Source organism: Neopsephotus bourkii, unplaced genomic scaffold (genome assembly GCF_033783945.1).
Source record: "Neopsephotus bourkii isolate Nb327-2 ecotype Australia unplaced genomic scaffold, CSIRO-AGI_Nbou_v1 NB_1060, whole genome shotgun sequence".
Classification (NCBI taxonomy): domain Eukaryota; kingdom Metazoa; phylum Chordata; class Aves; order Psittaciformes; family Psittacidae; genus Neopsephotus; species Neopsephotus bourkii.
The window spans coordinates 4039268-4066934 of NW_026901548.1; the positions used below are offsets into that span (position 1 = coordinate 4039268).

Below are 27667 nucleotides of genomic sequence, written 5' to 3' on the forward strand. Positions count from 1 at the left end.
ATGCATTATTCTACTCTGGAGTAACTGGAGTGGAGAAAAATTGGTCACTTGGCCTCAGGAAGAGCTGAGCAGTTTTGAATTGTGTGATTTGTGCTGTGCTCCATCTCCTGCCACAACTTCAGCAGAAGTGTATTCTGTGATGTGGATGGGACAGCTTCTGCAATAACAAAGGCAGGAATTAGTGCAAGTAGCAGTGGCTTAGACTGGGCACTGACATCTGGTAAAGCACTGTGATACGGTTCAGTGAGCCTGAATTGCCTTTCTCTGGAGCCAGGGAAGGCTGCCATGGAGCTGCTTTTTTCCTGTTGGAAGCCTAGTAGCAGCCCTGTTGTAGAAGCTGTTCCTGTGTATTGCAGCTGCCTGTGAAGCTGTCCAAATGCACAAATTCATCTAAACAGGTTGTCTCTTCATTTTACTTTTTCCTGAAGATCGTAGCCTCTTGTGTAGTATCTACACTGAATGTAAGCCCATAAGATAAGGCAGGTTTGTATATACTTGGGGGTGGGGGTTTTATAGCTGTTGAAGGCTTTGATTCATTGGAAATGCCAGCATCTAATTCTTACAACTGTGTTTTTTTATGCTGAGGAATTTGGTAGGGTTTGTATAACCAAAATGGAGAAAAGTCAAGGTTTATCCATCACTGTGCATCAGTACCTTGATCTTATAATTGCATTTAAGATTAGAGCCATGGAGAGAGTTCTCCACGCTGTATTCTTCAGTTTGTGTATGTTGAACGTCAACTGTTCAATATGTTCTGTGAAGAAAAGAGGAATGATTACACAGGGCTTGTTTAAGGAGCTCTGTTCACTTCACTGCTTGGTTGGTTTAGTATGTGCTGCATGGTCTGCTGGACCACAGCTCCAGGGAAGGATGCTGCCATGATTTCGGGCAGATTCAGGTACTGAATCTGGACAGCAATGACGGAGGAAAAATGTACTTAAAGGTGTATGTGTGCAGGGATCCTACTCAGCAGTGAGCAGGAAGCTCGCAAACTCTGTTACTTGTTCTTGAATTAACTACTTAATCTTTTCTTTATCAGAAAAGGTTCTTATTTCTAATAGGTTTGACTGCAGAGAGCTGCAGTACGAGGAGATGGCCACGCAGTGGACAAGGTTTCATGTAGATTGGTCTGTTCAGTTCCTTGTATTCAATTTTTAGTATTTGTCTTCAGATCTTGAGATAAAAAGTACAAAAGACACAACCTTTCTGTCTTGATCTGCTCCTCAGTGGTGTTCAGCGGATACAACTAGGTCCCTAAACTCCTCCTATGTGGTGGGGGAGATGAGGAATTGATTCAGCTTTGGGCAGTGAAGTGTTTCTCTGTTAGAGAAAGGAATGTGCTACAACTGCATGCAGTCTAGATTTCACCTTGTTAGGTGATAGAAAACCTCTTTTTGGACCTGTTGAACAGCTCAAACAATAGCTTAAGCAGAATCTTGTAACGGTTTCAAAGTGCCTTCACACCCAAATACGTATTTTATAATAAACAATTAAAAAGCATTTTAACCTGTGTTGCTGTATTTGCTGTGGTCTTTCTGTGGTGATCATTAAACAGTGCCTTCTGCCTTCATTGTCTGTATGTCAAAGACCTCAGTCAGGGTGGTGGGTTTTTTTTGCTCCCTCAAATTTCTTTGGGGTTTCTTTTATTCAGTTTAAATTAGTGTTTCACGTGATATGTCTAAAGCTTCCTTCTGAGGTTTCTGTAGTTTGCACTTCAGTCAGATGTGGGTTTGGGGAGGAGAAGAAAATACCTTACTTGAAATAACCAAAAAGCACTGAAAAGAAGATCCTGCAGTGATAGGTAGTGTGCCCACCACAGGAGCTGTGCCCCTAGCATGGGTGAGCATCGCACCTGTAGTGAGCTCCTGTATGTTGTGTAGGTGAGGCCCTCAGTGCTATGGTTTAGTGGTCTTGGCAGTCTGGGGTAATGGTTAGACTTGATCTTAAAGGTCTTTTCTAATCTAGTTGATTCTATGGTTCCTGGTTCCTGACCCTCAGCACTGCACTGTCCTGGCTGCCTTCTTTCTGCATGTGCCAACTGTGTTTGAAACCGGGTTTGGACAGATTCAGAGTTGTTCCACCTGGTTTCATGCTGTGTTTGTCACTACAGAGAGGCATGAAGCTGCCAAGGAGGCAGAGCTGCTTACATCTCAGTTTATAAAAGACTTCAACTGTAGTTACCAACCTAAAAGACGATGTTGAGGGGCAGAGCTGTGAAAATGTGGCTGACTCTTCTCTTTGTAAACTTCCTCTTGCAGGCAAGAGTGACACTGAGGGGACAATGTCATGGGCAGCAGCAGGAAGTGAGATATGAGGCTACTGTTTGCCAGACTTGGATACTGCAGCCTTTTCCCCAGCTGAGAGTATCAACTCCTTACCCCTGCTGGAGGTGGATTCAGAGCTTCCATGTCTGTTACAGGTCAGCTTTGAGTCAGTTAAAAGGTTGACACCACTAGGGAGAATACCCTCTATATGTATATAATAGGCATACATTTACTAGCACTTCACATGTAAGCAGTATGTTAACGTTAGGTTGCCACATCCCAAGCGCTGCACTAAGATGTGGCTTCCAAGAAAATCTGTGGTTAGAGTGCAGTTAAGCAGTGTGGGGCATCAAAACTGATTTTCTATTTAGTTTCCTGTTAGGAAATACTCTTCTATCTTGTGACTCATGGAGGGTGTGTTCTTGTTTATTTGGGCTTTTCTGTTGATGTGTGAGGAGCTGAAACTGGGGACACAAAAGGAGGTGCTGTGAAGGAGCTGCAAGGGTGTAAGAAGGGCTGGGATCTCAGATGAAGGAAGCTAATGTGTCTAAATCTGCCTCAAGTCTAAAGAATCTGATTTTACTGTAACCTCTGTAGTTTACAATAAGCATATAACTCATCATGCAAGTAGCAGTTCTTGACAAACAGGTGTCAGGTGAACAGGGTGCCAAACTCATAAAACTTTTCAACTTCCTCAAGCGACCAGAAGCCTATTAGATGGCACGTGAGTGAGGCGTATTATTCCTGTGGTTCCCAACCTGCTCCCGGCCAGGGCTCATGGCTGTCCAGTTCCATCTGGGCTAGAAAGCTAGGCAGAGCTGATAGGCACTAGGCTGATGTGGTGCCTCATCTTGAAGGTCAATACACTTGAGTAACAGAAATCCTTTGGTTTCAGGGAGCCCAGCTGACCCTGCATGTGCACTCCTCTCCCAAATCGGGAGCTGCTTCTCAGCTGAGGCACACTGAACTTAAGCTGTGGTAGCTGTACTGCAGGCATCCCCTCTGCTTTCTCTTGTGTGTTATCCATCACAGTGCCCAGTAACAGAAAAAAAGCTTTGCAAGAGTTAAGTTGCAAAAAATTCAGCTAGTTAATGTGTAAATACGGGGTCAAGCAGTGAGGTTGTGGAAGGAACTGGTGCCAAGTCACAGATGGCTTTGCTGTAAGCTCTTCAGTTTCTTGGCAGTGCTGCTTCACAGAGTCCAGCATCACCAGGAACGTGCTACCAGAAACATGTAAAGTGAAAAAAACCAAAATGAGACCCTAAACAGAATAATCCCTCTCCATTCTGGCTTTCACCATTCCCTTGCATTTTTTTTCTGCCATTGCAGGGGATCCTGTTGGATCCATTTTGGGTTTCTATGCTGAGCTGCATGCCCAGAGCTAAACCAGGTTTCCCTGCTTGCTCAGCAGTGAGGAGAACTGAAAGGGCCTTCAGCAACCTCCACTGCACAGAAACAAATACGAAGCTAAACAAATACTTCTTCCTCCTTTCCTTTTCCACGTGTTTTGCTTGGTTGCTAAGGTCTGTGCAGAACAACGCCCAGCTTAGTGTAGTATTTCTTTTTCTTCCTGCTAGTGAGGGTGAAATGAGGTGATGCTCCACTCTTGCTACACCGCGTGTGCATGTGGTGTTGCAATATCAGCAGGTTTTGCACTGATCAGTGAAGGTTCAGGGTATTCCTTCCCTGCCATTATAAGGCTATGAATGCAGTGAGATTCCTCTTGATTATTTTATTTTTATGATCACTCCAGATGCATTTGGCCTGTGGATAGATATGTGTCCTACTCCTCGCTTTCCCCTAAAACCTCTTTAGTTATCTTCAGGTAGGTGATGTGGGTATTGAGCTACATTGGGCAGGTTTTGACAGTGGTAGAGGTACAGAATGGGCAGGTGATGAGTTATTCCTTAGAAGGACATGCACCAGTGCCATTTGGGTCAGTTTTGTGGGAAAGGGGAAATGGAGAAGGTAGGAGGCTATTTTAAATGCTTATGTTCCTTAAGGGATTTGGCCTGTTCTTGTGTTTTGCAGGTCCCTTCCCTGAAAAGGAGCATTTCCTTTCATGGGTGGAACCAGCTCTCAGCCAGTTTCATTTCAGATGGTAAGGGCTGACAAACATCTCAGAAAGACCCAGAGGGGATGAGGAGACTGAGCCAAATGAAAACCAGGCAGCAACCATGAAGTGCACTTGCCTAACAAGGGTTGGGAAGTGAGGAAGCTGAATATGTGCTTAGAAAAGCAAATGACTGTAGCATGGCAGTAGAATGTGAGCTTTGTTCCACACGAAAACCTTGTGGAAAACCTCAAGAAAGAGTGTTTTGCTAAGGCAAGGATTTTTTCTTCCCCCCCCCCTCCCCATGTCTGAACTGTGGTGGGGAAGTTATAATGAGAACACAGCAGTTCCAGACATGGGTGGTGGTGCATTGACCTTGGCTGGCTGTGCGTGCCCACCCAGCTCTTCTCTCACTCCCCCTCCTCAGCAGGACAGGGGGACACAATACAGTCAAAAAGCTCATGGGCTGGGATAAGGACAGGGAGATTACTCCCCATTTACCATAGACAGAAGAGTGGAATTGGGGAACATTATTTTATTGCCAATTAAAAATAGAGTAGGATAATGACACCTTTGCACATCTTCCCTTCTTCCTAAGCTCAGCTTCACACTTTTCCATCTCTCTGCAGGGGCACAGGGGGATGGGTGTTGGGTTCAGTTCATGATGCCTCATCTCTGGTGCTCATTGCTGTGGGCAACTGAGTCTGGCAGCTGGGTGCATGTATGTTCATTGCCTGTGATCTTGAAAAGGCTGGCTTTGAGGCTTCAGCACCACTCTTTGAGGGCAATAGCGTTGTGCCATCACATCTTTTGTGAGCACCTTCGTGGAGGCTGAGCTACGATTTAGGATGGTGACCGGGCCTCGCTGGTGCTGGCTTCCAGGTGTTCACATCTGGACCCGTCACAGCAGCCTGCCGTTGTGGGGAGCCCTGCTTATCTCGCTGCAGCAGCTCCGCCCGTTCCCCAGCTCCACGGGCATCACCCGCGGCTGCCGTGAGGCAGGCGGCTGGCTGCAGAAAGCCTCCTCTTGCCCAGGCTGCGAGCGCGGTGGCCTCCGCAGGACCGGGTCGCTGTGAGCTCAGTCAGCGCTGATAACCGTTGTGTGCCGCGGGGCGGGGCCGGCCACAGTGCGGAGGCGGCCGCCGGCATTGCCGCTGCCTCGGGCCGTGTCTGTGCCCGCCTGCCCCGTTATGGCGGCGGGGGGGGGGGGTGGCCGCATCGCCCCGCACCAGCGCGGCAGTTCCCGCCCTTTGGGGGGTGTGCGCAGCGCTGGCCGTGACGTCACCGCGGCGCCAGCCCCCCCCGCGCTGCGCGTGCGCGGCCGTGAGCGGCGATGGGGAGCCCGGGGGGGGGCGGCTGGGGCGCGGCTGGCGCCAAGCGCGCGCGGCGCGGGGTGGAGGGTGACGGGAGCGAGCCGCGGCGCTGGGACACGGAGCGGCTCTGTCGGCACCTGGAGCGGTGCGGGCTGGGCGAGCCCGGCCTCCTGCGCCGCTTCCGAGGTAACGGCGGGACACGGGGCCTGGGGCCCGCGGGAACAGCTCGGGTCGCCGCGCCCTGCCCCGCCCCGCCCCGCCCCGCCGCGCCGCTGACGGTGTGTTTCCTCCCCGCAGAGCACGGAGTCACCGCGAGCATGCTGCTGGACCTGCCCGCCGGCGCCTTTGAGGCCACGCGTGTCTGGTGAGAGCCGCGCCTGGGAGGCCTCGGGCTGAAGGGAGGGAAGGAGGGACTGAGGCCCCTTGGGGTTCCCGGTGCTGCCCGGGCTCTGGGAGCAGCCGCTCCGCTAACACCGGGCAGGGCCCTGTGAGGCCCTGCAGGGGGGTCCGCGCCTCCCCTAGGTCCTGGCCCGCTTCCGAGCCACTGCCCAAGAGCTCGGCCGTGAGCAGGTGTTTATGGCGGAGCGAGCCCGGTGCGGCTGATCGAGCGTGCTCCGCCACGGTTTGCCGGTTCCCCTGCTGACCCCAGCGCAGCCAGTGCCATACAAAGCGTGGAAGCTTGTACCCAGAAATTAAAAACATCATCTGAAAAGCTTTAACGAAACTGCCACCAACGCAATGACCTTTCAAGTGGTCATAGGGCCATTATAAACCCCAGGGGGTTTGATGAGAACTGTCTTCTTGGCCCAAGTTAATGCTGCTCCATTCTAGTAGCAACAGCAGTAACGGTTTTTAAAGAGCAGGGTTGCTCCTTGCAGGCTGGGGTTCACCACATCCCTGAGATAAGTCCTGAGCTTTGGGATCTTAATCTTGCAGCAGTTGCTGGGACTTTGCTCGTTGTTGTGCCTGCTGCAATAGGGTGGACTGTCACAGGGAAAGAGATTTGGATGTGTGCCCTGACACGGGTCCGTGGTGGAGTTCAGTGGTTGCAGCACTTGGCAAAGCCTTACAGCAGGCACCTGCCAAGAGCAGAGGAGAGCTGAATACTGCTGGCCTAAAGCATCTGGAGGGTTGCTTCCAGGAGTGATGGAGATGGTTGGTCCCAAAAACCTTGTAACTCTTCTGGGGGTTGTCCTGCGTTCAGCTGCAACAGTTACCTTTTCTTCCTAGTAGCTGGCGCAGTGCTGTGGTTTGAATTTAGTGTTGGAATGATGCTAATAACACATCAGTGTTCTGGTTGTTGCTCAGTAGCACTTACCCTGACCAAGGACTTTTCAGTCTCATGCTGTGCCAGTGAGGAGAGGCACAAGAAGCCTGGAGGAAGCCGAGACTGGACAGCTGATCCAAACAAGCCAAAGGGGTATTCCATACCAGAGCACGTCACCCCCAGTATAGAAACTGGGGTTTGTTACCCAGAAGGGAGACTGATCACTGCTTGGGTTGGGCTGGGTATCAGTCAGCAGATGGTGAGCAATTGTACTGTGTGTCATTTGGGTTTATTGCTTTCTTTCCCCTTTTAGTTTCATATTCTCTCTCCTTGTTACTTCCCTTATTGTTACTATTATTAGTAGTAATGTATATGGTACTTTAGTTATTGGGCTGTTCTTATCTCAACCAGTGGATTTAACATTCTTTTGATTCTTCTCCTCATCCTTTCTGGGAGGGGGTCCTTTCAGTGCCTTGCTGTTTGAGCATCATATGCCCATTTGAAGGCTCAGACACACTGGCTGATGTAGGCAGGTGGGATGGGGCAGTAAGGAAGTGGCTATGATACAGGCCATGGAGTTGAACGGCTGAGAAGAGCACTTGGTTGATTTAGAGGGTAGATGGTGCTGGGGTATGGAATGGCATGCTTGTGGGTTTCCTTTTCTAAGGTGTTTCCTTTGGTGAAAACGCTGTGAGTCAGATGAGAAATTGCTGGAGCCTTCTGCTTTTTGAAATCATCTCAACTCTGCACTTAGGAATGAGCCCTTTTGCATGCATTTTCCCACCATACGCTGTGTCCTCCAGTAACTTTCATCATTTCTCTGTGACAGGCTGGTAATGAATGCTGATATTTGGGTCCCTGACGTTCCTGAACTTGCAGTAGGGAAAGCTTGGAATGGCAGGGGCCTGGAGGCAGTGCTTTCGGTTTCCCACCCGTTCTCATGTTCCTGGAAGCAGATGTTTTGTGTGAAGCTGCACACTAAACGCGACTGATGAGTAGGGCTGTTGTACTGATCTCTGGAACAGTTAAGTTCCTAACGGGTGCAGAAAAGGGATTTTCCTGCCTTTGTCTCCCGTGGTGTGAGGGAGGGTGTGGGCAAAGCAGAGAGAGATAGATGGGGAAGTATCGGTCCTCACCCTTGTCCTCACCCTTTGAAAGACAGCCAGCAGTATTGCTTCTTTGGTTGTTACAGCAATTCTGCATGCAGAGCCCTGGAAACCACGGTGCTGACACATGATTTGTGCATAATGTCCTGGTTGAAGCAGTCTTGCCACTTAGCAGGTAAAAAATCCCCTGCTGTGGCATTCTGTCTGGAGAACAGCAGACGGCTCTTGGTTCAGGTGATTGTTGTCACACTATGACTGGGCCGACAGCATTCTTTGTCATCCAGAGCTGCCACAGGGTTAGTGTTCCTGGACACAGGGCAGGATGATAACATACATAAGTCACTGATGTGGTGTGTCAGGCAGGGACTTCCCTGTCTGGACCTATTTATTCCCTTTGCTGCTCTGACCCATGCACAGCACCGACCTGTCCCAGGCGTGACTCCAGTAGATGTGTTGTACCCTGCCGAGAGCTGCGCTAGCACCGCTTCATTCAGCCCTGCTGGAGGTGAGTTTCTGGAGCAAAGCAGCATTATCACATGGTTTAGTGTGAGTGGTCCCTGCCCATGGCAGGGGGGTTAAAAGTGGATGATTTTAAGGTCCTTTCTTACCCTAACTATTCTGTTCAATGATCAGGCTGTGCTCTTTGTGGACAGTGTTTGCACAGGTAGTTGCAGAGTAAACTACTGTCAGTAGTACATAACCGTCCTTTCTCTTGCAGTCATTGGTAATTTCTCAGGATTGTAGGCACCCAGATGCCTTCCTCTTATGTACCTGCCTATTTCCCATTAATGTTCTCCTCTCTCCTGAAATTCTGTGGGCTTTAAAAGTATAATCTAGTGCTTTAAGCGAGCAAGCTGTGCTCTGTAGTCAGCAGCTCTGTCCCTCATTTAATGCTAGGTGAGCTTTGCACCACCTCACCTTCTCAAAAATGTACACCCTGTGTACTTTGTGTGCCCAGGAGTACACTGGGGCAGATGTTCCCTGAGGTCTATTGTGTGACTATATGATGGTGCTGCTGTACTGCCTGCAGCATTACAGCTTGTTCGAAAGCATGTGTGTTGACATTTAATCTCCTGTCCTGGGTTTGGCTGGGTAGAGTTTATTTCTTCCTAGTAGCTGGTGCAGTGCTGTGTTTTGGATTTAGTGTGACAATGATGTTGATAACAATGTTTTAGTTGTTGCTTAGTAGCACTTACCCCAGTCAGGGACTTCTCAGTGTCTTACGTTTTGCCAGTGAGGAAGGGCACATGAAACTGGGAGTGAGCAGAGACAAGACGGACACCTGACCCAGACTACCCAAAGGGATATTCTGTTCCATAGAACATCATGGTCAGTATGGAAGCTGTGGGGAGTTGGCTGAAAGGGTCTGATCACTGCTCAGGGATGATCTGGGCATCAGTCAGTGGGGGGGTGAGCAAATGTTTGGAGTATCACTTACCTTTTTGGGGTTTTATTTCTCTCTCTTTGGTTGTATCCAATGAGGACCTCAGTTGTAGTTAAGAATATGGGGATCATCTCTGCACATCAAGTTTGGGTGTTAATTTTTTAAGTCCGCTGGAGCAAAGGTGCTCTGGTCCAGGTGTGGTTCTGCATGTTCTCTAAGTGTCCTGAGAGATAACTCCTCCACAGAAGATGAATGTAGATGGCTGGAAGCAGATTGCTTCTGACTTTGTTGTCCCTGAACTGTTTTTGAGGGTTGTGATGGAGGTGCCTGGTTACCAGCCTAAGCACTAGTCCTGCCCGAGATAGCCATACCTGTGGTCAGGAAGGCTGCGCTCTTTGTACAAGTTGAGTGTTCTTGGTCCTGTTTTCAGCATGGACCTCAAAGAGCAGCTGCAGTTGCTTCTCCTGGGACTGTGAACGTAGGTGTGTACAAGCTCCTGGTTTGCTGGCCACAGAAGGCTTCCTTGGCTTTTCCAAGGTTCAGATGCCGAAGTTCATCTCCTTAGGAGAGCAAGAAGAGTGGGCTGATGCAGGTTGCTTTCCTTTTGTGCCCTCAGCTACTTCCTACTGCTCTGTAAATAGTGGGCTCTGTCAGGAATGTATCTGGGGGTTTGTGACTGCTCCTCAGACTGAGCTGCTCAGGATGTGAAGTAGCACACTGATCCGAGCATCACCACTGGTGCTTTTCATTGTCACCGTGAGTGGCAGCAGCTGAAGGCTTGAGACAGTCTGTGAGCAGAGAGGCTGCAGCCCTAGAGCTCCTTGCTGGGGGAGGGATACTGAGCAGTTAAGACAAAAAGCGCTCAGCAGCAGCTCAGACACCACATGCATTCAGTAGTTGATGGGTTGTGAATTGCTAAATGATTCAGGTGAAAATGTGGTACTGCACTGAGCAGTATTTGTTGACGTTTTATTGTATTGCTTCTGTTAAAGTTTAAATTGAAAAGCTGGTGTAAAACTGGTTTCAGGATGGTTAACTGCTGAGGAGTGTAAAAGGTACAAATCATACTTCCTTGTGATAAGGTGTTTGCTGTCAAATTGAGTTGAAAATGCTTTGCTTGGTTTCAAGGACATGCTTGCAGACTTAATAGAAGTGTGTGCAATAGGGTGTATTATGTCTCCCTCCAAACTTGTCCTGCCTGTGCTCTTAGACTGCCGTGGCTACGAGAGTGTACCTGTGCTGGACATTTATGTGTGTGTTGTGAAGGGAACCCTTAAATATTTACTAACAATGATAGCAAGGTATCTTTATGAAATTTTTAACACAGAGTTGACAAACTGAAAGAAATTTTTATGAGAATCGTTTATTGGGACTTTGACGTTTTAGTTTAAGGATTTTTTCCAACCCATCAGTTATTCAGGCACTGCATGTTGTCGTTCCCTTGAATTTAAAGGATTTATCCCCAAATGTGACTTTTCCTTAAAGTAATTGATGTAAAAGATGTGTACTTCCTGGTGGTTCTATTGATTCTCTGTAAGTGGGAGAAGCTCTTATGCTGCTTTACAGACTATTTCTGTAGCTGTTTGTTCTCTTCCTCCTATACTTGACTTTGTAAGGATAAGTATGTTCAATGTTTTCCTGAAAAAGCCTTAGAAATACCTATTTCCCTAAACAAGGTCCTTTTTTTCCCTTTCTAGCCTTCCAGCTGAGAGACTGAAAGTTTTGGCCTGCCTGAACAAACTGCAACAGCAACACATGGATATGATGAAGGTAGCCCAAGTGCCTTGTCACATTGTGTTGGGGAACACTTCTTCCAGTGCTTCACAGCATTGTCTCTATGCCTGTTTCTCTGCCTCCCTCCTTTTGGCTTGGTTTTGGCTGGAGCTGTGGTTGTGCCTTTCCCTTGGTAGTGAGCAGTCTTCTAGAAACCACATTAACCAGAAGTACTGTTAAAATCAACAGCAAAGAGCTTTATGTGGGCACCTGGTGGTTGTGGGAGACAGAGTGAGCAGAGGAGCTGTTTGAAGTGTGTTGAGGAGCTCCCCTTTCACATCTCTTTGTGTAGAGCCTCTCCTTGTGTTTTTCTATTAGCTTAGCCCCAGGCTTGGTTTAACAGACTCCTGGCTTCCAGCAGTCTCTCACAGTGGTGTATGTTGGTTTAACTGGGGCCAGGGCTGCGTGTGTTCTTTGGTAGCCTGTGCATCTGCTAGAGCATTGTCAGCTCAGTGACTGAGAGCAGAGAGAGCACAGGAACACCTGATTTGCCTCTGTGTGATGAAATGGTTTTATTTGCTGTTTTGAGGAAGGTGTGTGTTTGGTAAGTCACTGTAGTTACTCACATGTCTCTTAAAACCCATGCTTAGGGGTGAGCACGGAGTATGCCTTTTGTATTGCAGTTACCTTGGGGTTTGCATTTTGTTTTATGACAAAGTAAGAATCATAATTTCCACACTGCAAAATTTCACTTGATTTTAAAGAGCACAGTGTCAAACCAGACACTGCTTACTGGCTGTCACAGCCTTGTATTGTGGTGTCCTGCTTTAACTGGAGTAGCAGATCAGTAAAGACAGTTGTTCTCTCAAGTGTTAAGTCTTTAGTGGAGAAAACAAAACACAGAGCCTGATCATTGTAGTTATCTTTTCCCTTGGTGCCTATTTCTTTTCAAAGTCAAATTTTAAATGTTAATTACACTTTTGTTTGGCTTTTGTAGGTTTTTAACGATCCAATTCACGGGCACATTGAAATACATCCCCTTCTTGTTCGCATCATCGACACACCGCAGTTTCAGCGCCTCAGATACATTAAGCAGCTTGGTGGCACTTACTTTGTTTTTCCAGGAGCCTCTCACAACCGGTTTGAACACTCTATAGGGTAAGGTGGTGGTGTCTTGCATTTGCATTCCCCTGAGGAGTTTGTTAACCTGCTTCCATTGTGGAGTGCCAGCCGAGGGGGGATGCTGTCTTTGAGCACTGGTGAATACTGCTGTGGTGGCAGTTAAGGTCTCACTAATGTTTCTGGATGTGCTGTGTGATTACGGACTGTTCTCTTGAGCTTCTTTTACCAGACAAAGAATGGATCAGTGTTAGGTTTCCTTTCCCACCACTTCTTGTAAGAATGTTAGCTGTGAGTGGTTTATGTTCTCCTTGGTCAGAACTTGAGTTTTAAAGCACAGACCTGGGAAGGTACCCGGGGCTATTATAAATGACTTGCCAGACAGTTGTATTCCTCTTATGTTGTTCAGCACAGCTAAACCCCATTTTATCAGCAGTGTTTGCCTTTGCAGTTGTGTGTGCTTTGTGCAATTGATGGCAGGTTGTCAGGCTGTTAGCTGTAAGGTAAACAGAAGCAGATGATGGACTCAAGGACTCCCAGTTTGCTCTTAGGTCATTTGCACTCCACAGAGAAGCTGGTTAATGACAAATTTAAGCTTGTTTTAAAGGTGTAACCCAAGGTGCAGTAAAATTGAACTAGTCACTGTTTGTTTTTTCAAGAGGTCTGGCCAGCCTAAATTTGCTTCTATTAGTGCTGAAATATTGTGGAGTAAGTCTGGAGTATACTCCTGCTCCGGGACACTAAAAAGATGCAAAGGTCTGTTGCAAGAGGGCTGGATCAGTGAGGCTGGAATTGATTGTATCTGGTAAACCTGAAAAGACACAAATGTGAGGGATATTAACAAAGATTGCACAAGAGGAATCTGCAAACTCCAGGGGTATCAACAACCTTTCCTTTTAAACTGTTCAATTCAGGGAATTAAACTCAGACAGTTCTCAAGCTCTGTGTGCCTACTGGTCTAGTGAAAAAGCTAAAAGTTGTTCTATCAATGATACTACCCTGTCACATGAAACCTCGCTTTGCTTTGCGGTGTTCTGCAAGGTTGGGGCAGGTAGAAAAGGAAGCTGGGTAGAGCTTGTGAGCAGGTTCCTATCATGAGAACAGTGTGTCCTATTCTGTGTAATTAAATGCCAGATATAAAATGAGTGACAGGAAGAGAAAGGGTTGTTAAAACAGCAATATGAAAGAAGAGCAAAATGCTTTGGTGACTGTTGTGAACCTTTGTCGTTGCCCTGACTGGAAGTTGAGGGATGATACGTAAGCTGTAGTGCTTCAGGATGCACGCTGTTGATAATGCTTACACAGTTACAGTTGTTGCCATGTTTGTGGCATGGTATCTCATGCTTTCTTGCTTTCAAATGTATTACTGATGACTAAAATTCTACTACAGGAAATACTTTGTGACTTTCTTGCAGGTTAGAGTTTTTGTTGTATGATACCTGTTAGACAAGAGCTGTGACTTAAAGGACTTCATTTTTCTTCTTCTGCAACAGGGTGGGCTATTTAGCAGGATGTCTGGTTCGTGCACTGAAGGAGAGACAGCCAGAACTGGATATAACCCAGCGAGACATCCTCTGTGTAGAAATTGCTGGGCTTTGTCATGATTTGGGTAAGTTACATTTGAGATGGGTTGTTGCTCTTTGAAAGCTAACCGGGATCAAAAGCTGTCTTTGACATCAGAATGAGACAGCTCTTTTGGGCTGCTCAGTGTGTGGTCACGTTGCAGGAGAGGATTTATCTGTTCCTGGAACATCTCCTATGGACACAGGCTGAGAGAGCTGGGGTTGATCAGTGTGGAGAAGAGAAGGTTCCATGGAGACCTTAGTGCAGCTTCCAGTGCCTAAAGGGGGCAGACAAGAAAGCTGGAGAGGGGCTGTGTACTAGTGCTAGCACAAGGAGGGAATGGCTTTAAACTGGCAGAGGGGAGATTTACATTAGATACAAGGAAGAAGTACTTCACTGTGAGGGTGCTGAGATGCTTGCACAGGTGCCCAGAGAAGCTGTGGCTGCCCCATCCCTGGCAGTGCTCAAGGCCAGGTTGGACACAGGGGCTTGGAGCAAGCTGCTCCAGTGGAAGGTGGCCCTGCCTGTGGCAGTGGGGTTGGAACTGGATGAGCTTTAACCAGTCTGTGATTCTGTATGTCCAGATCAAGTCGAACATAAGAGAGTCCAAATACTTAGCTTGCTCAAAATATTTTTACTGACAACCATGCCTCAGATTAAACCTGTGTCATCTTTACTTTTAAGGTCATGGGCCATTTTCACACATGTTTGATGGAAGATTTATTCCACTCACTCGTCCAGATTGGAAGTGGAAGGTGGGCTTTTCATTATTAAAGTAAAAGTAGAAAACTGATTTTTTTTAAAGGGAGAATAATTAATCTTTAAAAACTGCCAGTGCTTGTGAGAATGTAAGTGTCATCTCAGCTTTTCTTACTGCATCGTTTTGATGGCATAATTAAAACCCAGAATGCTGTCTTTTCATCATGTGATGATTCCCTTGTTCCCTGTTTCTTTGGGGGACATCAGCCCCCTCCAGCATGGCCATGAGCAGATGCAGCCTTACTAGCAACACAGAAGGAGGTGTGGGGAGAAGGAAGTGAGGGCAGGCGCTTGTCACCAGCATCCCCTTCCTGAAAGTACAGATGCTCTTGAACTCCTGTGTGCTTTCATGAGACCTCCTTGTGTACATGTCCTCTTCCTGCAGATGTCACGCTGGGTGACACGGAGGAGAAATGAAATCCCGGTCTTGTCAGTGCCTGTAGGGTGACTCCGAAGAGGCAGCAGCGTGCGTTAGGGCTGCACTGATCATTTCAAGCCAGCATTGGGCCTTTAAATGCATGTTGTGAGCTTTACCCTGAATATATTTTACAAACGCAAAATACCAACAGGGAGCTTGTTTCCTGTTTTTAGTTCAAGGATATTTAGACAGTGTTTAGAATGCAACCTTTCAGAAACTTTGAAGAGCTTCATGGGTTCTTTGCTGTGAATGAAATGTGACACGGGCCTCTGCTTGCAATTCCTAAGCAGAATCAGCTGAGTGAACTTGTTAATCTTCTGCACAGTAGCATTGGTTATTTTGTCTTTCAGCACTGTAACTGTCTTACTGCTGTTTGTTAGAATACAGAAGTGTGTCCTGTTCGTTTTGATAGCAAATGAACAGAAAATAACCCAGGTGCTGCCCTTGGACCCCACCATGCCCAGGTGCCCTGCCAGGCACTGCTGCTGGCTTAGGAGAAAGCTGTGACACTGCAGGAAAGATGCTTAAGCTTTGTGATGCAACTTTTAGGTGTTGGTTTGGGTTCTTTTCACAGCATGAAACTGCTTCTGTTAAAATGTTTGAGCACCTGATTGCTGCCAATAAACTAGAAGAAGTCATGGAGTCGTATGGTCTTGTCCTGGAAGAAGATATGGCCTTCATTAAGGAACAGATAGGAGGACCTACAGATGAAGCTGCATGTGAGATATCGGTGAGTCAGTGTACTGGTCTTGTCGTTATCCCAATAAATGTCTTTAATTTTACTGAGAGAGTAGATAATTTCTGCTTCTCTATTTAGCCCCATGAATATCCTGGCACTCGAGATGCTGGAGAAGTGTAATGATTATTTCTTATCATGTTGGCAGGAGGTGAGAGCCTCACTGTGTTACTTGGCCTAGCTCTTCTTGAGAAGCTCTTACCTCCAAATCTTCAGATTAGAGGACAGCTGAAGAATGTTACTTGAGTTTAGTGAACCTAATGCATTGTAACTACATTGGTAGAACTGCATTTTTAACCGAAACCTGAAATGACCTGGTTGGGATAACAGCCTGTTTACTGGAACCTGAAGGTGGTGATGGGAGGTTGTGTTTTCACGTGGCCATATGAAGAAAACATGGAGGTAGTTTAGGGGGACAAGCTGATAATATCTAACAAAACTAAGAACTGGCAGAGATGAGGCAATGAGCAGTCCAAGGCATGGCCCAAGTGCCAGAGCCACATCAGTAGCAAAATGCTTGCATTCATTGCAGTAGCAAACACAGAGACGGGGTTAAGACTTAACAAATGTGTTGCCTCAGGGGGCAAGGCAGAAGAGATTGTGATTATTAATTCATTCATGTAGTTGCAAGGATTAAGTCCTTTCTCCTCGCTTTACAGCTCTTGTCATCTCTTCAGGGAAACCCATTCAGTTGCAACCAGAATTAAGAACCCATCAATGGGAGATCTGTCCTGACAATCTGGTCCTAATCAGAATCTGTGTGTTGTCCCAAATGAATAACCCACAAATGTTAGCACTTACCCATCATTTTGTGCTGCAGCAGCGTGCAGTTCAACCATGTGTACTCCAGCAATCGGATGACAATTGGGGCGCTTGGCATCATAGAATTCATTCTGAGATCTTACAGGAACAGGATATTCATTTACAAAGGTTGCAAGCTGATGTTTACCCACTCCTGCTCATTTGCACACACATCTTGCTGCCTGCCACGTCCATTGATCCTGTGCCTGGTTCCTGCCTCATGTCTGCTTTTCCTTGGTTGGATTCTTTGCCTGTTTTCCAGGAGGATAAAAGGAAAAGGAGTGTCAGATAAGATACATGGCAACCTTCTTGCCACCATCCTGCTGTTGGGCTGCAGGGTCTTCCACTGGCAGCCATTCCTATGTGTTGCACATAAGTGGTGTCCTGAACATTGTCCCAGTAGCAGAGCTCTTTGTGATCAGTACAGGATAGTTTTAGCTATGATGCGCTTTCTTCCTGCTGCTTGCACATTTCCATTCTTACTCATATCCATTTGAATAGATAGTGACACAGATATCATGAAAGCCATTTTATCTGCTTGTATACAAGAGAATCATGACATTTCCAAGGAAGTAATGTTTCTTTGCAACTTGTATCTTGTTATTTTGGCATTGATACCCTGTTTGCCTCATGGCAGTTATCCCTGGTGGACCGGGAGTTTAAGTAGCTGACTGTTGAAACAATTTTTGTTTGAAACATCTCAGTAGTTGTTTAAAACTGGTCTATAAAGTTGTGTATTGATTGCAGAAGACTGCAAGACAGTGATGTGTTTATGGGTTTACCTAGTTCCCTGGGGATTAAATGATTCCAGCCTTTTCCCCTCTTTGTTACTTTAGTGGAATGGGAAATGAAGTACTTGTGTACATGGTTTTTGTTCTTGCTAGTATTCTGGGATGTCAGATGCTTAAGCCCTGGCTGTGGATTTCTAAGGCCAGACAGCTTCTGAAGGCACTTTTCGTGGAATCATAGAACAGTTTGGGCTGGAAAGGACCTTACCATCATCCAGTTCCAACCCCCTGCCATGGGCAGGGACACCTCACACTAAACCATGTCACCCAAGGCTCTGTCCAACCTGGCCTTGAACACCTCCAGGGATGGAGCATTCACAACCTCCCTGGGCAACCCATTCCAGTGCCTCAGCACCCACACTGTAAAGAACTTCTTCCTTACATCCAATCTAAACGTCCCCTGTTTCAGTTTGAACCCGTTGTTTAAATGTGAACTTTTATTATCTTTGCTGCCTCAGTGCTAGAAGTTTATTACAGGCGAAATCAAAATGTGTTCCCCTGGTCTTTAAAAATAGCTCTGACATTGTTTGCACACTTTAATTTCTTATTGTGTCTCATTGTTCTTTTTCCTTCTCGGCTCCTCTCTTAGTGGCCCTACCGTGGTCGACCAAAGGAGAAAAGTTTCCTGTATGAGGTAGTAGCTAACAAGAAAAATGGCATTGACGTTGACAAATGGGATTATTTTGCCAGGTACAAATCCTTCAGTGTTTGTTGTGAATTCCCACTGAAATCATGCTCCTGTATGTACAAATGTGATCTCCTTGTTATTTCCAGGGATTGCCATCACCTAGGAATCCAGAACAATTTTGATTATAAGCGGTTACTTAAATTCATTCGGGTCTGTGAAGTAAAAAACCAGAGGCACATCTGTACCCGTGAGAAGGTGAGTGTGAACAGACGGGATGCTCAGCAGCAAAATGTGTGTGAGGTAGAGCAGGGCACTGAGAACATATGGGGCATGGGAGAGCCTGGCTGGGCAGTGTGCTATGGCTGCACACTGCATTGCAGGGGGTGCAGGGGTTGTCTGATGGATGCTTTTTTAGCCCAAAAGAGGAGGATAGAGTTGCTGCTCTGAAAAGTGTTCTCACAACTGGTTTAAGGAACCAGCTGGTTTAAGGAAGGGAGGGATGGAGCAAGCCTCTGAAAGGGTTTGTGACATACCCTTCCAGGGGAGACTTTGGAAAAGCATCAGCTGGGCATGATCCTGCTCCAGGTCTTCTGAGCAAGAGGGGAATGTGACTTTGGGGCTGCAAAAGGGGGAGGCCCTCTTCTTTGAGCTGCCTGGCTCACTGTCAGGCACTGTGAAAGCTAACCATTCTGCTCTATGCTGCAAGTGGAAGGAGACAACTCATTTGGTTCCTTGATTGTTGTAGTTTTCCAGTTAAGATGATGTCAAAAGTAAAAGGTGGTTGGTTTTTTCTGATTCAGGAAGTTGGAAATTTGTATGATATGTTCCACACACGGAATTGCCTGCACCGGCGAGCGTACCAGCATAAGGTTGGCAACATCATTGAAATAATGCAAGTATTATACTTCCCTTTTCTTGCATTCCATTAATCTTCAGATTCTTGTAACTGTGTATCTGTTTGGAATAGTGAGATCATCAGTAAAGTGTGACATAGGAAACAAGCCCCTTGGCTGTAGAACCAGGGTGTGTTTGTGCTGTTCTAACTGGAGACAGCTGCAGGTCAGATCTTTAGCTTCAAGTTAGAGGGTGCTTAGCTCAAACTGGCTGCTTACTAATAAAGTAAGGAGCAAGCTTAACGCAGCTCAGCTGAGGCCTGCCATTGTGTCTGTGTTATGCCACAGCAGGAATTGTTCTGGCTACCTGCATTTGTAGCTCTCTTCCTGATGTCTGAAGAAGTTTTTTACTCTTCTTGAAAGCAGAAAACTTAGCATCCCAAATACATTTTCATTAGGATCTTGGCTGCCTCGTTACCCTCTGCTGAGTTTGGAGCAAAAGAACACAGGGGATTGCAGAGTACAAGAGTGATTCATGACTGCCTTCATTTCATAAACTTCAGCTCCTGGTTTAGAGATCCTCTAAGAGACTAAAACTGTCAAGGTTTGACAGTACCAACGTGTCAGGAGTAAAACAGCCAAGAAATGTACTTCTTGGCTTACCATAGTTCCAGCAGCCTATCCAAATGAGTGTAGGAGCTGGAAATGACAACGGAGTACAGGGAACCGCTGAAGAACTTGATCTGTGAAACAGCAGTGTTTCCCACCTGTAAAATACCATGTGTTCATGATGCTTCACCTTTACAATGTTTTGTATTCTCTCTGTTAACTCCTGGAGTCTGTAAAAGGCTATGGTCATCTGTGAGGCAGCCTCATTGCAGCTGGGGGGACCATGTCACTGTCTTGCAAGGTTCTGTAATCATCTAAGCCATGTTAAACACAGTCTGAAGCAGAACAAAGTGCTCATTCGTTGACAGAAGGTGAAGGTCTGATCTGAACCTGTTTTCAGCAACTGGAAATACTCCATTGAAATGTGTAATGACAGCATGGAGATAGGACACACTGCAGTGCATCAGGGACTGCCATGTGCTTGGGATGCAGTTTCATTTGTCATAATGCACTAATGCATTTCTCTGACTCTTGAGCAGTAAGGTGTTTCACAACGGTGCTATCCTGAAGTCTTAATTTTGTCTCAAACCAGGATTACAGAAGCCCTTCAAAAAGCAGACAAGTTTTTTAAAATAGAAGGCTCTGGAGGAAAACAGTACCAGATTTCCACAGCAATGGAGGACATGGAGGCCTACACTAAGTTAACTGGTATGGGCTCTCAGAATTCTTTTGTATTTGAGTAAAACAACATGAGTACCCATTAAAATGCTGTTTTGACAGCTCTTGGCACAGTGGGTCATTGCCCACAACTAGGACTCTAAAACCCTGCTTTTGTGCTCAGATGGTGGGGCAGGTCTGGACCATCCAGTCTCTGAGCATTCACATCTTGCTGGGAGAGCAAGACCTTCTAGTTCGAATTACTTTTATATTGAGAGAGAGAAAAGCCCCAATTTCCTATGTTCTGCACACATTGAGTATTGCAGGCAGTGCTGGCAGGAGGAATCCTGCTCGTGTCCTGAGTACTTGTCACATGTGGGATGTACGTTAGTGATAACTACATGTAGTTAGTTGGAACTAACCCCAGGTTTCAAAGGGCTCTGATGGGGTCTGATTTGATTTGCTTGAGACATGGCTAGCCTGGTTGCAAATGTAACAGGAGAAAACAATATATGAACGTCTTAGTTTATTGCTCTGGTTGCTGAGGAAAGAGCTTGTGAGAATGGCTCTTGTAGGGTAAGTACATGGAGCAGCAGCCTCCTTGAAGACATGCGCAGAGAAGAGGAGCAGACCTACAGAAAGAAGCGAACATGAGCTGAGGCTTGTGATGTTTTCCCATTTCTCAAGGTCTGGCTCAGTGCTGTGAGGAGGAAACACAGAGAACTCACTGAATTCTTAGTCACAGAAACTGGCTTGAGTTGTGTCCTCTGACACTCTGTCATTCCTCATAGAGAAGTATCTGGCTTTGATCAACCTTGTCCATAGAACCAACCTTCAGTTAAAGGTGTTGGGTACATGGTTTATAACTTGCTTCTGGAGTCTGTTGGTTGCTTCTTAAGCCAGTTGTGGTCCTAGGCAGGATGTTGCAGCACGCATCAAAGCTGCCTAGGGTATTTTTGGCTGGGAGTGTGAATAGACACAGGTGCAGCTGTGTTGGTTGTGAGAGGCAAGCAGCAGCATCCTGACAGCAGCAGTCTCTTACGACAGCCAAAAATAACTTCTCTGCTCTGAAGCCACATCAGAAGAGACCTGTGTCTTGATGCTCATATTGATGGGGGAAGCATGCTGAGTACTTCACTGTCATGTGGAGACAGGAGGGGGACTTTGATGCTAGCAGCTGAAGTCTGAGAAATCCTTAAGGTTTAATGGAAGTACTTTATTCTTTTACAAGATAGAGCAGTGCTGGGGCTCAGAATATTCTGCTGAGCAAGACTGGCTACATAAGAACTGGAAGCTTCAGTGATAAAACTCATTGCAGGGGGGGTAATTGAGCTGTTTTCATTGCCAGCTATTATGACTCTGGTGATATTGTGACTCGTCAGTTGTCAGGCTCTGTGTGTTCAGTCATTCTCTGAAAGCGAGTGTTTTTCCTGAACCAGCAGTGTTTCTTGTTGCTTTAACCTTTGTCCCTGTACACGTGTTTTGCTGTGACCCTGCCTTGTGACACACTTAACAATCAATGCGACTTTGGCAGATAACATCTACCTGGAAATTCTGCACTCAAGTTCTCCAGAGCTGAAGGAGGCCCAGGAAATCCTGCGTAAAATAGAACGGCGTGAATTATACAAGTTCTTAGGAGAGACTCAGCCTGAAACAAGGAGTGAAGTTGTACAGGTAATGGCTGTTGCTGAAAGAGCCTGGATTCTGCCCTGTAAAAATGTTCTCTAAGTCACTGACCACCTTTTTATCTCTTATCTCTGTGTGGGTTTGGTTTGTCGTTTTCTTTCTCCTTTTAAAAGAATAAGGTTAGAGACTGACACCTGATGTCTTACTGCTCTGCTCCTCCTTTTGTTCAGAGAGGTTTGCTTGTGTTCTTTCAGCTAAGCAGTAGTGTTAAGAGATTCTGTATTAAAAAGAAGTAGGAGGAAATAAGAGGAAGGGAAACACGAAATGGTTGTACATTGATAGTCAAGTTTCTGCCCTTCTGTGAAGGAGGAGATCACGATAGGAAGCCTGTTCAGGGTAGTTGCCTGTTTCAGTAGTACTGGAAGCTCAACTTTGTCCAATAGGACATAGAGTCTGTCCTGCTCCTTAAGAGACCATAATGCCATTATGTTTAGAATCAGAACAGTTTGAGTTGCAATGGACCTTTAAAGGCCACCTAATCCAACCCCCTGCAGTGAGCAGGGACATCTTCCACTAGATGAAATTGCTCACAGCCCTGTCTGGTTTTGCAGTCTGAAAGCCTGGCCAGAGCCAGGGGAACATCCCAGGTGCAAAATTCTGAAGTACAGAGCTGGGTTTCCAGTTAATGCAAACTGGAAAAGGTAACTTCCAGAAAAGAACAACCAAACAGTAGCAAAGAAAAGGAGAAAGTTAGCATGACACATTCTGATTCAGAGTAGAACTAGAACAGCTTACAACCAACCTGCCTCCTGCCAGTTGCCTCCTGGCAATTCTTTCCTCTAGGTTTGCTCTTAATCTAAACCTTGGCTTCTTGAGTCACAACAGATCACACACATACCTCAGCTTGGCAATGTGTGTGATTCCCTGCTCTTCAGAGCAGTCTCCCTTTCTTTGCAATGGACAAATAATGTCTTTGCAATGGACATAAAGAATTCCTTCCCTTCTGGCCCTGTCTCCTGGGTGCTCTGTGCTGCATTTGAAGCTTTTGGTTTGTTTCTATGCATGGTAGAACACTTGTGGCTAAGGTATGCAAGGGTTCAAGCAATCAGGTTGCTGCAAGAAGAGTCTGTCAGGCTAGGAAGAAATGGAAGCTTTAGTTTAGTGACACGTTCTGTCAAGCTCTTTGTTGCCTTGGTCTAGACCTGATAGTGCATAAATGTGACCTGCATTACTGTCTTCATTTCTCAGAACAATAGCCTGGCAGAAAGCATTGCTAAATCCAAGCCAGAAAAGGATCCTCCAGATGTGGAACTGAAGGCTGAAGATTTTGTAGTTGATGTAAGTGTCTCTTGGAGCAGGTTCAGAGCCAAAACTTCTCAGTGACAGAGGCCTTGTGTGCCATAGTGAAAACTGGAGTTATGTTTCAATGCATTATTATTGTCCTGTTTCGTTAGTGTTATTTACAGAAGTATATTGTGTATCCTTTTGTAGGTACTGTGAGAAAGCTAAAGACAAACATTAACAAATGCCATTTTCTTTGTTTTACGTGCAAGGTTGTCAATATGGATTATGGAATGAAAGAACAGAACCCCATTGATAACGTTCTCTTCTATTGCAAGGTTGATCCTTCCCAGGCAGTCAAGATCAGTAAAGAGCAGGTAGTCTTTTACTTTGTCTCAACTGGCTTCTAAAGGACATCCTTGCAGCTTGTGAGGATTCCAAACCTCCCCACAACCCCTGCAAGAACCTACCACAAAGGGCTGTACTTGCTGCCATCACGTCTTTGGTGTGTGTTGTGCTAAAATAATGTGGAATCCTGACAGCCTTTGCATATGAACAGTGTTTAACTGGGATACACTGGGAATCCTGGACAAACGGATTTGGATAAAGCTCGTGGATTGTAGTGGGATGTCTTCTACTGCTTTCAGTTTGTTTTCAGATGGACAAATTGAAGTTCAGTGGTCTCTGAATTCCAAGAAATCCTAAAGCTTTTCTCTTCTTTTATTCCAAAGGTTTCAAAGCTGTTGCCCAAGACGTTTGCTGAGCAGGTTATCCGGGTTTACTGCAAAAGTCAGGATCCAGTTATTGTTTCAGCTGCCAAACAGTATTTTATTCATTGGTGCATGAAGAATAATTTCACCAAACCACCGGTAACAAATTCACTTGTTATTTTTATTGCTCTTAAAGCTTATTGTCCCTTGGCTTTGTCTTTGTGGCAGAGCCACTCCCCACTAACTTAGCTTCTGGTTTTATTGTGGCTCGTGTTAGGGATCTGCTTTGGTTTCACTGAAACAGTGATAGATTTGCACTGATTTAACTCACTGCTCCTCCATGGTCAGTCTCTTTGCTCTGAATGGAAAATACCTGTGGGAACAAGACTGCAAACCTCTGCTCTCTGGGCAGCTAGTCTGTAGTCCGAGTTGACTGCAAGGCCTCATTTGTTCTCTGCATTGCCCTTTTCTGTCAACTCCCAGCATACAAGTTTCCAGCTGTGAGGGAGGAAGAGGGTCTGTTACAGCTCGTCTTAAGGTTTGTTTCATTTTGTGTTGGGAACAGCTTCAGAGCTGCCCTGGCAAGTGAAATGGAGACTAAAGCACACACTAAGGGTGTCCATACATCCTGAGTCCATGCATCTCACTTTGCATTCCTCCTGCCAAAGATGGTGGGGAAGCCTGTACCAGCAGTGGCTGTAAACTGGTGATGTGTGATACAGCATCCCCATTACATCCCCCTTCATTACAAGAAGGTGGGGATTCACAACCTCCCTGGGCAACCCATTCCAGTGCTTCACCACCCTAACAGGAAAGAATTTCCTCCTTATATCCAATCTGAACTTCCCCTGTTTAAGTTTTAACCCATTACCCCTTGTCCTACCACTACAGTCTCTAATGAAGAGTCCCACCCCAGCATCCCTATATGTATATGCACCTGGGACTGATGGGTTGCAGCACTTTTAAATGAAGAACTGTGGCAAATTCAGAGAAAACATGTGTAGAATCATAGAATCATAGAATAGTTAAGGTTGGAAAGGACCTTAAGATCATCAAGTTCCAACCCCCCTGCCATGGGCAGGGACACCTCGCTCTAAACCGTATTACCCAAGGCCTCGTCCAACCTGGCCTTGAACACTGCCAGGGATGGAGCATTCACAACCTCCCTGGGCACCCATTCCAGTGCCTCACCACCCTAACAGGAAAGAATTTCCTCCTTATATCCAATCTAAATTTCCCCTGTTTTAATCCATTACCCCGTGTCCTACCACTACAGTCCCTAATGAAGAGTCCATCCCCAGCATCCCTATATGCCCCCTTCAGATACTGGAAGGCTGCTATGAGGTCTAGTAATGTCTCCGATTCATGTACCAATGCCCAAAATACCAGCTTGCCAGCGCTCCTAGATTTGCTACTAACGATGCAGGAAGAAGAGATCTGTTAATGGTGAAGGCTTCTCTCATAGGGTTTGGTTGTTTTCTCCCCACCACTGAGTGGTACCACTGCATCTTCGGGATGCAGCCTTCAGTGTTGGTTGATTTACAATGCTTCTAGGACCAGGGATTTTATTTGCTTGTTTATTAGTAAGTCTGATCCTGAGCTTCCTTTCCCCTGCTTTAGGATAGAAAGCAAAAGCGGATGTACTCTCATTAACGTCTTCTGACTTCCAATAACAGGATAGTGATGTGGTTGCCCCTCATCTAATTCCAAATGAGAGAAAGCCGGAATAATGCAAGGGATGATGGACACAGGACAACTCCAGAACCCAGCTGTGAACAGAAGCTTCCTTTTGATGAGTAACCCTTGTCCTTTTAGCACTCTTCAGTCTGCTCCTTCAGAAGATGAGTAAACGTGATCAGCAACTCCTCTCAAAGCCCGTTGGATGGACTGTAAGAGTTCATTGCACAATGCAGAAATGCATTTCACCGCACAGTGTGTTTTAACGTGGGTATTTAAAGTGCATATTCCAAATGAACTTTTAAAAAGCCAACTACTTATTACAGCAGACTCAATCCTCATTTATTTTTGAATGTATTGGCACTGTGTAGCGGGAGGAACTTCAAACATTACAGGTCATTGTTAGTACAAGAAGTGCTGACGGCACGTTACTGCTCCTGCCAGTCCCCATTGCTCCTTAAGGTGACTGTGATATTGCATGAACAGGCAGAAAAGCTCCCAGCTCAGGGGTGTTTTTTGGGGTTGTTTGGGTTTTTTTCTGCTATACCTGAAGAAGAGAGGAGTAAATACGGTCTGAAACCCCAGTGCCGTGGCAGAACATTGACGTAACCTGAAATGGCATCTTCAAGAATAGTAAAACCAATTTCTTCATAAAGAAGAACATAAAAGGAAGGGAGAGGAGAATCTTTTTAATAACCAAAGATTACTTTTCTGGTATTCCAAAAGCTGATGAAGATGCAGGCCTCTTGCTCTAAGTGTGACACAGTTCCTATTGAAGTAACAATGCATTGCAGTGACATGCAGCCTTTTGTTCTTTTATAGGGTATTTTTGATACATTGAATGTTTTATTTTTACTCACTGGACTGCAGAAGCTGCTCAAACTGTCCATTGTTTGAGTGCCTGCAGGAGAGCAGAGCTACCTGGATGCTTGTCAGGCAGCCAGCCGTGTGTCCTGGGCACGGTCAGTGCATCCCAGCGAGATGCTGCACTGGTGCTGCTCGTCCTTGCTCCAGTTCTGCATTCTCAGCAGGCTCTTCAGGTATTCTTCCATTCTTGTGTCCCTTCCTTTGTCCCCTGCATCTCTGACTGCTGTTCCTGTGTCATTTTTCTCTCCCTTGTAGAACTATAAGGGGTTTTTCCATTTTGACCTTACTGGCAGTACTCCTGTGAGTATTCCCAAGTGTCCGTCCAATTGGAAAAGTGATGAGGAAGACCTTTTCCCTCTCACCTTTTACTCAGGTCGAAGAGGAAGGCTGCTTTCAGTAAAGAGAAAGCTAAAAGCTCGAAAAAGCCCACCCTCAGAACTGAAATGGCAGATCAAAAGGTTCAGCAACGCTCAGGAACTGGAACAAGCTTTGGCTTTGTGGGTGTGGGGAAGGCAGCGATGAGCGCTCTGTTCTGCCCCGTTGGTTTCTGAGAACTAACACAAAGGGAAGTCCCTGTGAGAGAACCTCATGGCTCTCTCCAGATCATTGCATTGCCTTTGCCCTTTTTATCACGGGAACTGGTAGCTGTTTGGCAGAGGGAGGATGAGCCTTTGTGTGCTTAACTCTGATTTCATTTGTTTTGATAACCAGACATTGGTTTGTGCTCTGCTGTACCTGAGTTCATGCCTAGAGGTGATGGGTGCCATGCAACCTCTGTGTTCATCCTCAACCCTATTTCACATCTGCAGGTGTACCAGGTAGCTACTGGAAGGCGACAGGAACTCTGTAAAGGCTTTTAAAGAACTTACTATGCTTCAAAAACAAGCATCATAAAGGCATTTGTCTCCCTTACCTGCATAAAATCAAGTATTGTTCAGCACAATGTAATTTTGTTACTGTTGCTTGGGTTTGGAATCTGTTGTAAAAGGAGCACTTTATACTTGGGAAATATCTTTTGCTTACGTTTAAGCAGAAATTCATACTTAGAGTTTTGCATTTCTTTTTCTCTAACGTTAATCTGAGCCTCTATGGACTAAGATTGGATTTATAAACAATGATTTTATTATTCTTTTAAGGAATCGCAGTGTGTGGACTTTGTGTGCTTAAGACTCTTTTAATGCTTACAAACAGCCCCCATGTATCTCTAAAGGACAGGCGCTGCTCTGTGGCAGTGCAGGTCTTGGGGTGGGAATGGTACCTGCAGTGGAGGCACTGCAGCTGTACAGGGCTGCTGGTGTGCCTGGGGAGAGGTTGGCTTCCATCCGCCAGGGCCCAGGCTGGCTTTAGGCGCTGCTCCAGCTGTTGTGCAGGGGAAGAAGGGAAAGGGAAGTCCTGCTTGACCAACCTGATCAGCTCAGATCACTGCTGCAGAGGCCGGCGTGGGGTTGGAGCCAGCACTGGAGTCAGACTGGGATGCAGGCACCCAGCCTGTGGT

General features: G+C 46.2%; 1 protein-coding gene across 1 annotated transcript; it reads left to right on the forward strand.

Annotated features, from left to right (window-relative positions):
• Positions 1–5650: 5650 nt before the first annotated feature.
• On the forward strand, positions 5651–27214 carry SAMHD1 (SAM and HD domain containing deoxynucleoside triphosphate triphosphohydrolase 1). Its single transcript, XM_061361698.1, is given in 17 exon segments — positions 5651–5816; positions 5928–5994; positions 11085–11157; positions 12098–12258; positions 13713–13828; positions 14467–14537; positions 15534–15689; positions 17874–17974; positions 18059–18167; positions 18713–18804; positions 19947–20062; positions 21546–21685; positions 22886–22975; positions 23191–23295; positions 23650–23787; positions 25305–25337; positions 25339–27214. Coding segments are annotated over 17 exon segments (1824 nt in total). The 3' UTR covers positions 25429–27214.
• The last annotated feature ends 453 nt before the right edge of the window (positions 27215–27667 follow it).